Below are 11,080 nucleotides of genomic sequence, written 5' to 3'. Positions count from 1 at the left end.
TTCAGTACTTTCTAAAATATGATTTATCAAAACTATGATTTTCATAGAGATTAAAAAATAAATGAGTACTTTCTTTGTTGTCAAGATTTTAAGCAATTGGTTGGACTTAATATTTTTAGTTTCCAATGCTTTCAGCTATCCCATGACAGTTTTTTTCAAGTTGTAATGTAGAACTAACATTTATTATCTGTATTTGAGATAGAGAAAAATTAAAATGCTTTTAGTGTTCTTATTTTACAATATTATTTTAGAGTACAGGGGAAAACATAGGAGAAAAGCTCTGAACAAGCTGTGCTGATTTCTTGAAGCGAAGTAAAATACAACATAAATGTTGCATGTAGATGGCTATTCAGAAATATTGTTTCAGTTTGATTTGTCCCAGTCATTCATTTAGCTTCAGCATTTTGCCTGAAAGGAACATGAAGTTCTGTATTTAGAATGCAAGGGTTGCAGATTCTGTTGTGTCACTGGCAGCAGTTGTTGCATTTCTTTAGATATATCTTCCTGATCAAGTTTTGTTGTTAAAAATAAGTAGATTGGGGTAGATGGAAGAGTATAATACACAAAGTAAAAGCTTAATGACTGAATTTTTGTATTAGGACTTCCTGGGAGTAGTCATTTTCTGTGATCATGTCAGTTATAAAAGAAGTGTTAGTAATCAAAACAAGATTAGCTCTGGCATCCAAAAAACAGTGATCTGAAATAATGCTTCTCACGGTGTTTTAATACAATTTTTTAAACATTGCTGTATAGGTATTCTGCAGGAATGTTTACAATGTGTACTGAAGGCAGAAATATACCTGCAGTTCTTGCACTAACCTAGTTTTCCAAGAATACATGACAATGTCAGTAGCATTTGAAAAGCCTGATAGAAGATCTTCAGTGGCAAACTAAGATGAGTTCTTGCTAAGGTTAGTATGTATTTGCATTTTGAAAACATGTTGAAATCGTTCCTAGCAGTGAATTAGTTTCTTATCAAAAAGCAGTGTAGGCGTTGTATAACAACACACTGTGGGTTTTTTTTCAGTGTTGTCCTTCTCTTTTCCTCTCCACCCTTCTGCTCACGTGACTGGACTTTACACTCATTTACTGATAATACGAGCACAGCCATCTTGTTTGTAAGCCAGAGGCAGAAACAGAAACAATTCTGTGCTGCAAGGTAAAACACCTCTCCCATACCCAGATATGGTTTTTTTATATATGTAGTTTCATTGTAAACTTTGAGTTAATCCATTGTTGGTGTTCATATTCTTTCATGGCTCAAAGCAAATTCTTCATGACTGGAAGTTAGTAATTATGGGAAGTAATAACATGCAATGATGTCTTTTCCTAATTAGATTAATGTATTTTACATAAGAAAGAAAAAAGGCATGCTAATACTATCTTTTTTGCAACAAAATACACTTTACTGTATAGTACTGCAGCGGAACAGAACATTCCCTGACTACAGTGGGCTAAAAAGAGCATAAGCTTTATTGAATTGTGAAAGCATTTTGAATGAAAAATAGAGTGCTTATGTAGTAGAACATTTTCTAGCTGTAAGTTTTTTTTTCTTACCACTTAAGCTCTGGTTGTTTAAAAAGTAATGTTAGAAGTGTATATAATTTTGATTACAGACTCTTTCAAGTTCCAGTGGAAATAAATTGTTAAATAGTTTTGGAGGTGGCTAGGTTTCAAAATAAGCCTGGAGTTTTGAAGTGACCCTGGTTTATTAGCAGTGTAATCTAACCAAATCTCTCTGATTCAAAGGTGGAAAAGTGTGAGACTTAACTATGATTTTCTAAGTGATATTAGATAAAGCTAATCTCTTCCTTTGTATTCTCACACACATTCAACCTGTTAACTGAGTGTAAACATGGTTACTGAGGAAACAATATCCTAAGGGGAACTACTAAGAGAGGATGGCAAGGAATAAGAGAGGAAGAGAGCAGGTATGAAAGACGTCATAGCTTCTAAATAGGTTCTATCTGCCAGGTTTCTACAGAACTCTATTCGGGCAAGCACCCGAGACAAGAAAGAAGGAAGGTGAAAATAGAAGTCAATTTAACAAAAAAAAAAAAAGTTCAAAAGAATGTATGAGTCTGACCACATGTATTGCTATGCAGTTTTGTAATGACTCATTAATAATATGGATTCCATACGCCTTGTTTTCTCACAAACACATTTTCTGCCTTAGGGTGCCCTTGACGTGGATTTTAGGAAGTACAAACCTGTATTTGGGTGTTCAGTCCCTGTCAGACTAGCAGCTGAGGCTGTTCTAATACCTGGAGAACCACAGTAGCCAGTGGGGGAAGCACTTCATATTGTTGCCTGGTGGAAACCTTACTTGGCGGGGAGAGAAGTCAAGCAGGGAGGAACAGCAGCAGCAGCAGCAGTAGTGATGGAGCATTAGTGGAAACAGCAGCACCTGGGCAAGCAGAACTGAATGAAACAAGCAGCTGCATCCAAGAGGTATCCAGTCTGAATCTGTATTGACATGACAATAATATGGGATTCATAAAGAAGAAATAACATTGTTGAGAAAGATTAGGATTGTAGAAGAGTTCGTATGGTGATTTCATGATTTTATAAGAGAAAATTTTAGGATGAGGAATGAAAGAAAATCAGTTTAGAGTGAGAAGGAGGATTAAAGGTAGTCTAGACATTTCAGATGAGTTGCCAAGAAATGCTTAACAAGAATCATTACTGTAGCACTCCAGGCTGTGAAAATGCAGGTTTTAACTGCTCAGAATTGCACTGATCCTGGATTTTTTGTTTCCCGGACAAATGTTTGAAATTAAAAGGCCGAGGTGTAAAGATAGTCTGTTCTTTTTGTTCTTTTTTTTCACATTTTTTTTTTCTTTTCCCTTCCCTCTCCCTTCTGCCCCCCCACCATACTAAAAAAAGCAGAATCAATTGAACAATCATATTACAAAGATCTCTTAGGAAACAGAGCTCAGACAGACTGTTTCTCCTGTGACATTGTCTTAAACTAGACAGACTGGTATGCAAACTTGTTTTCTTCTAGAATCCCTACCATTACAAAATGTATTTAATTAGAAATCAAATCAATAAACTAGAATGCTACTTTTTTTTTTTTTTTTTTTTTTTTAGGGAAGTACTGTTTTATCGAGCACTGCTGACAAACACAGCTCTGAATTAGAAGCTGATGACACGGATTACTCATTTACAGATGTTACTCTTAGCTACATAAGAAGAGTTACATCTTCCATTTATATTAGTTATTACAACTGACAACTGAATATGTTGTCTATTATGGCAGTTGTTAATAGTAGCAGCAAAACATTAGTTCTGAGAAATACACATCAGACAAAAAATGATATGTTCTTTTTCCACTGATAAGCAAAATCTAACCTTAAGAACTCAATGGTGTGTCATACCTAAGGGCATTGAATGAAGGAAAAAAATTACATACAGACATTCTGATATGATTTAAAAAACATATTACTCATTTCAAACATACTTGTAGCATGCTCTAGTCCAGGCCAGAAGATAATGAGACCCCTAGAGCTATTACTGAGGAACTCTTCAAATGTTAAAGGAAAGTTAATACTGATGTGTCACAAGAAATTGGGGAAAAAAAATCTTATTTAATATACTTTTCATATTTCTTTATGATCTTGAAATGTTATAAAAAATAAGATGAAAATGAAATGAGCTAATATAGTCTTGAGCTAATGATAATTTTCATTCATTCTGTTGTGTTGGGATTTTGACTTTTTAAATATGTGTTCTGTTTTAACAGGAATATGTAAAAGTTGTGTAAAGTCCCTATGAAAGAGAAAGGGAAAAGCCAGATAAAAGAAAGAGAGAGAGAACGGAAAGGGGAAGGCAATGTGCAAAAGTTTATTCATAAGGATCTTTATAACTTTGCCTTTTTCATATATCTCTGTCGTGCACTACATGTATTTCTGTTTCTTCTAGATGTTTTGTTTTGTTTCGTGTCAAACATTCAGGACCCATGTAAGCCTCTTCTTATAAGTGGATATTTTTAGTTGGATAATTATTTATTCTTTCAGATATCATTTTTAAGACATTAATTCTAACTGTTGCCTAATCCTATTAAATTTAAATAATGTCTCTCAAATATTTTGCCATGCTAAGTATATTCACAAGGTTTTTTTATTATTTTTTTCTTCTTTTTTTTTCTAGTGTGAGTCAACTATTCGTCTTCTGAAATTAGTACATGATTAAAGCTTTAAGATTCAGATAAAAAGTTTGCTAATGTATACGCGTTATTTTGTTAATGTGTTTGTCACTTGGCTTGCACATTTTTTATGAGAAGATTTTGATCTCTGTAGCTTGTAATCAGGCAACTGTGTAACAACTTTGCAGCTCATAATCCTTTTTCTAATTTCAAAGTATTCTTTTCTTTTCTATTTTTTTTTTTTTTTTTGTAAGATTTCTTTTGTTTCCGACAATAGTATTTGTTTTTAAAACTGTTTGTTGTTTAAAATGAATAATTCTGGTGAATTACCTCTATATTAGAACTAGTAAGAAAATGGCTTGTCATCTTACTATGTGTATATATGTATTATGTTTCTGAAGCTTTTTTGTTGCTATATGAGGACAGAATAAAAATTATGAATAGTTCTATTTATTCTAATTTTGCATTGAGTCTTTAAACAAATTGTGACTTGGATCAAATCTTTAGCTCTGTTCAAAGTAGCGTAGCAAAAATCTCTCTCTGCCCAAGACAAGAACATAAGTGGCTTTGTTTCACTTGTAAATTCTAAGCAGATCATTTTTCTAGGTGTAAAAATAAGAAGTATTTCATTTTTAAATTATGACTTAAAAAAAAAAAAATAATAGAAATTGCATTATTTTTTAATTTACTATTAAGTATCCCATCCAAAAAATTTCAGAGGGGTTTTCCAGAGACATGTTCATGTCTGTCTGCACATGGAGGACACATCAGTCCCTGAATATTTGTTGTATCACAGAAGTAAAAGCACATCATTCCTGAACTACTTGTATGACTGAATAACAAAAAAATAGGCTTTCCTTTTTATTGGAATCTGCTAAGAAACTCGGTCTTTGACAGGTTGCTCATCTTACCTTTTCTTCGTGGCTTTCACTTGTGCTCAAAGGAAAGAAGAAGGTCCATGAAATGTGGAAAAAGGTCTGACCACTTGAGAAGAATATAGGAATGTAGTCAGGGTCTGCAGGGATGCATAGAGGAAGGCTAAAGCCCACCTGGAATTGAATCTGGCTAAAGTGACAAAGGATAATAAAAAAGGCTTCTTCAAATATGTTAGTAGCAAAAGGAAAACTAGAGAGAATGTGAGCCCCTTACTAAGTGAGGGGAGGTTCTGGTAACAGGAGATATTGAGAAGGCAGAGATACTGAATGTCTTCTTTACTTCCGTCTTCAGTGAAAATGCTCTCCCTCAGGTTTCCCACACCCTGAAGGTTAGTGAGAGGGTCTGGGGAATGGGAGACTTCCCTTTAGTCAGGAAAGAGGTGGTGCTTGAGAGCCGAGGCAGTACTAAGGTCCACAAGTCCATGGGACCTGAAGGGGTGCAACCATGTGTGCTAAGGGAGCTGGTGGAGGTCATTGCTGAACCTCTCTCCATCATCTTTGAGAGGTCTTGGATAATGGGGGAGGACTAGAGGATAACCAACGTCACTCCAGTCTTCAAAAAGGGCAAGAAGGAAGACCCGGGTAATTATAGGCCTGTCAGCCTCACCTCTGTCCCTGGAAAGGTGATGGTACAGCTTGTGCTTGATGCCATCTCCAGACAACTGGGAGAAAAGGAGGTTATCAGGAGTAGTCATCATGGATTCACCAGGGGGAGGTCGTGCTTGACCAACCTGATGGCCTTCTATGATGTTGTCACATGCTGGGTGGATGGGGGAAGAGTGGTAGATGTAGTCTACCTTGATTTTAGAAAGGCATTTGATACTGTCTCCCACGACATCCTTATAACAAAGCTGAGGAAGTGTGGGATAGATGACTGGACAGTGAGGTGGGTTGAGAACTGGCTGACTGGCAGAGCGCAGAGGGTCATCGTTGGCAGTGCAGAGTCTGGCTGGAGACCTGTAACCAGTGGTGTCCCCCAGGGGTCTGTGCTGGGTCCGGTCTTGTTCAACATCTTCATCAATGACCTTCATGAGGGGATAGTGGCCACCCTCAGCAAGTTTGTTGATGATACGAAGTTGGGAGGATTGGCTGACACACCTAAAGGCTGTGCTGCCATTCAGCGAGACCTGGACAGGCTGGAGAGCTGGGCAGTAAGAAACCAGATGAGGTTCAACAAAAGCAAGTGTAGAGTCTTGCATCTGGGGAGGAATAACTGCATGCACCGGTACAGGCTGGGAGATGAGCTGCTGGAGAGGAGCTCTGCGGAGAGGGACCTGGGTGTCCTGGTGGATGACAGGTTGGCCATGAGCCAGCAGTGTGCCCTTGTGGCCAAGAGAGCCAATGGCATGCTGGGGTGCATTAAAAAGAGCGTGTCCAGCAGGTCGAGGGAGGTGATCCTCCCCCTCTACTCTGCCCTGGTAAGGCCTCATCTGGAGTACTGCGTCCAGTTCTGGGCTCCCCAGTACAAAAAAGACAAGGATCTCTTGGAAAGAGTCCAGTGGAGGGCCACAAAAATGCGAAGGTCCTGGAGCATCTCTCCTATGAAAGAAAGGCTCAGTGAGCTGGGTCTGTTCAGCCTTGAGAAAAGACAACTGAGAGGGGATCTAATCTAGGTTTATAAATACCTGGGGTGTGGGGGCATAGTGATGAGGCCAGTCTCTTTTCAGTGGTGAGTGGAGACAGGACAAGGGGAAACGGACATAAACTGCAGCATAGGAAGTTCTGCACAAATGTGCGCAAGAACTTCTTTACAGTGAGGTGACGGAGCACTGGAACAGGCTGCCTAGGAGGTGGTGGAGTCTCCTTCTCTGGAGATGCTCAAGACCTGCCTGGATGCCTACCTGTGCGACCTGGTGTAGGGAACCTGCTTTGGCAGGGGAGTTGGACTTGATGATCTCTGGAGGTCCCTTCCAACCCCTACAATTCTGTGATTCTGTGAAGAGAAAGGAAAAATAAAAAGCTATTATTTTGTATCTTGTGAGCCCCTGCGATTTGCTCCCATTGGCACAGAAATTTCCTCTCAATTTGTATATGTACATTCAAATACAGCAGTGCTCAGTCTTTGCAGTGGGACAGATTGCAAAGCAAACAAACGTGAGAATTGGTTACAGGACACTTTTCACCAACAAAACACCCATATATGCATATACCTCATATAATAATACAAAGACAGGCTGAGGGAGCTGGGCTTGTTCAGCCTGGAGAAAAGAAGGCTGTGGGGTGACCTCATTGCAGCCTTTTAGTACTTAAAGGGAGCCTACAAACACGAGGGGAATCAACTCTTTGAAAGGGTTGAGAACTGCAGGACAAGGGGAAATGGTTTTAAGTTGAGGGAGGGAAGATTTACGTTGGATGTCAGGGGGAATTTCTGTACAGAGAGAGTGGTGAGGTGCTGGAAGAGGCTGCACAGAGAGGTTGTGGATGCCCTATCCCTGGAGGTGTTCAAGGCCAGACTGTATTGGGTCCTGGACAGCCTGGTCTAGTATTAAATGTGGAGGTTGGTGGCCCTGCCTGTGGTGAGGGGGGTTGGAGATTCAAGATCCTTGAGGTCCCTTGCAGCCTGAGCCATTCTGTGATTCGGTGATAGGTGTACTGCTACTCTCTTTTCTCCTACTCTTTACTTGTGAGGACAAGCATGTGACCAGAATATCTGCCATGTGTGATGAGAGACAGGGAGACATGATATTTGGGCCTTTGGGAAGGTGCATGACTTTTCCATGCGAGTTGCCAGACAGTACCCAGACACAATCACAGACTGGTTCCTGCCATGTCAGAATCTTTAAGTGCTCTATTTTTCTGTGGGAAAGTAATAAGTTCTAGCCTGAATGGAGGTAATAGGCCCTAGCAATGGCTGGCTGGTCCTGTGCTGCTTTGGTTTCCCAGTGTCTCTGTAGCCCTTAGGGAAGAAGGCAGCAGGGAAGAAGCTGTGAACCACAATCAAACTGCACTCACAATCAGTCAGCTGGTCGCCTCTGACAACAGCTCTCTTGAAATATCATCTGGCTCAGATAGCAGCAGGGAATGCAATTTCTATTCTGTCAAAAGTCTGTCAGAGATAAAGTTTATTTGTCTGATTACACTTGTGAATGTAACCTAAATACAGGGTTGGCTATAGCTGACTTTATTCATAGAATGAATTACCAATACTCCTATAAAACACTCTTTGCAGTTGGACGTAAACAATTGTATTTATTTATTTTTTTAATTAAGAATAATGAAACAGTAGGGGACTTGGGACAGAATATTCATAGGATTGCCTTACAATCTGGAAAGGATAAATTGCTATGTGCATCTCTTGAAGAAAAATTTTGCAGCTAAAACTCATTAAGAATTGTCCCTAGTTCCCAGGTGTCAGTGGTATTACATAAAGTAATAAGCTGTTAAACTAGTACCGTTAGTAGAACGCATCATACTAATGGAAAAGTACATTGGTTGTGTACTACGAAAAACTTTTTTTTTTTTGCTCCTATTGTATGCTGAGCACACACAGACAATCCATAATCAAGTTGGGATACATCTCATGTATCTTTATTCCTTTTATATACACGTCGTCTAAATTAGGTCTTTAGGCTCTCTTCCTTCTCTGGAAAAAGATAATGAACATTACTTTCAGCATTTCATTGTATCAGTCTTAAGAAGAGTTGAATCATTCTCTTAATATGTTTGTCTCTTCCTACTAATTAGAGAGGATGCCTAGATAATTAACTCAGGCTAAATGCATAACTTTAAGATGAATAAAATTCAGATGGATTGGTTTGCACCATGACTGCTTAGTTGATAAAAGCCATATAGGCTTTTAGCTCCTCTGTGGGTAAAATTACCCACAGAATGAATGAAGGAAGCCTTTTTTTCAGTTGTTGACTCTGACACAGTAAGTTGTATTGAGAGTCCTTGAGTGCTGTCATAATGAAGGCATAAGTAACAATAGAGCCGTTTTAAAAATAATAATCTCACATTTTGAGAACAAATTTATGCAAATACAATTTCTGTTTTCTTTAAGTGGAACATCCTTTTGGAAAGAGCATAACATACTGGATCATATTATTTATTAGTTAGTTATTAGTATTATTTATTAGTTAGTTATTTATTAGTTATTATTGTTAGCCTTACATAGCAAAGAAAAATTTACTGGCTGTTTCACAGCAATCTCTGTAGTAAACTACTTTGACTAGAAAAGTTGTTTTAGGTAGTGGGAAAAGCAATAATATTATGTTATGCAATCCAAAGCTTTGATCTTGACATACTCCAGAGGATGCCATTGAGTAACTCAAAAGAGAGTTTTTGTCATACAATTTCTTCCTCTCTTCAATTTGGCCTCTTGAAACATCCACTTCACACATTATCTACTTGGGTATATAACAAAAATCTGACTCAATGGATTTCAAAAAATATTAATTAAGCTAGATATCATGGATGAATTTAAGCTAAGCCCTCAAATATGTCAGGAAGTGTCATATTACATTGTTTAATGTAACACTGCAAAGATCTTATTCTAATGGGCATATACATAGAAAACATGTCAATACTTGCATATGTCAACATTTTTGCACAGTTCAGCATTATTATTTAATATTTTCTGAAGTGAGGTACTATAGATATCAGAGAAGAAACTTTCTCATCTCTCTTACCTTTCCTTTCCATCAAAATCTAGTGGTATTGTTACTATGTCTTTAAGCTAAACACAAAACACATGCTGACGTAAAACACTGACCTAAAATTCTTCAAACTGCAAAGACTGAGCAGAGATGCATTCTTCATATATGCATATATGCATATACATCTTAATGTGCAATTACTGAATCTGGAAGATTTCTTTTAGCGCTTTAGAACACCTCCCTGGGAAATCACATGATATTATTAGTACTAATTGTACTGTTATTATTAATAACAGTTAATCATGATTTAGCTTTTTTTTTTTTTTTTTTTTTTTTTAAATCCCTCAGGATGGTGGGATGGTGGGCCTCTGACAGATAGGTCAGATGACTACCTGTGGTACTCCTTTATTTCACTACTGGCCAGACCACATTCAGAACTAAATTCCTAATGAGTATTTGTCTGGCAGAAGGAATGTTACTGAACATTAATCATAGAACTAATATACATATCTAATCATACAGTTTGAAGGGGTTTTTTTTGTTTGTTTTAAGTAAAACTGATGGAACTATCACTATATTAAAAAATAAAATAAAAATAAAAATAAATTAAAAAAAAAATAAAATCTTATTCATGATATGATTTACTACAAAGAAAAAAATGGTTTATTATTTAACAATACTGCTGTTAAATTCTGTTATGTTGTTGGGATTAAACTAGTAAATTTTAGAGAGATCATTTTAAGAAGATACTTAAATTGAACTTATGTCTGACAGAGCCTTTGTGGCTTTGTCTAGATTTGATTCAGACCCAGCAGATAATCATGGCTGAACAAGAAATATTTGTTTTTTCTTGTGTTTTCTAAGCTTATTTTATGTGAAATTTCTGTCTTACAATAAGGAACTTTTAATAACTTAAATACAGATTTTCATGTATGTAAATAATGTTCAAAAAAATGAAGCAATCTTATTGCTGAGACTAAGTTACTAGTTAGGATGTCATAGTTGAATTTTTGCATGATTTTAGTCTGTTGCAAACGCAAAGTAAATTTTGTTTATCTAAATGAAATACTATTAGGATCAAGCCAAAAGGATATTATTTTATTTATCTTTTGGAGGTAATATGACATAAAGGATGCATCATTAATGTGTCCTCACAAGTGCTGAGTACAGAGGGTCCTGTACTCCTCTTTTCTGCTGGCAACAAACACTATTTCTGACACAAGCTAAAATGCCACTCGTCTTCTTGGCCACCTGGGCACACTGCTGGCTCACGTTTAGCTGAGCGTTGACCAACACCCTCAAATCCATTTTGTCTGCACAGTCTTCCAGCTACTCTGCTCCAAGCCTGTTGCCTGGGATTGCTGTGGTCAAAGTGAAGGACTTGGCAGTTGGTCTTATTGAAC

General features: G+C 37.4%; 1 protein-coding gene across 2 annotated transcripts in view; it reads left to right on the top strand.

Moving 5' to 3' along the window:
- The first annotated feature begins 992 nt into the window (after nt 1-992).
- The window catches only part of STS (steroid sulfatase), a 109,049-nt gene continuing 98,961 nt past the window's right edge, over nt 993-11,080 (top strand). The window contains exons 1-2 of one of the 2 annotated variants that reach the window (XM_052705669.1): nt 993-1,159; nt 2,177-2,451. In XM_052705669.1, the coding sequence (XP_052561629.1) occupies nt 2,426-2,451 (26 nt within the window). In that variant the 5' untranslated portion in view covers nt 993-1,159; nt 2,177-2,425. The remainder of the gene's footprint in view (nt 1,160-2,176; nt 2,452-11,080) is intronic. The other variant, XM_052705668.1, reaches the window with a different exon arrangement.

Source organism: Tympanuchus pallidicinctus, unplaced genomic scaffold, assembly GCF_026119805.1.
Source record: "Tympanuchus pallidicinctus isolate F22 unplaced genomic scaffold, pur_lepc_1.0 scaffold6, whole genome shotgun sequence".
NCBI lineage: Eukaryota > Metazoa > Chordata > Aves > Galliformes > Phasianidae > Tympanuchus > Tympanuchus pallidicinctus.
This window is presented reverse-complemented; position numbering and strand designations above follow the sequence as displayed.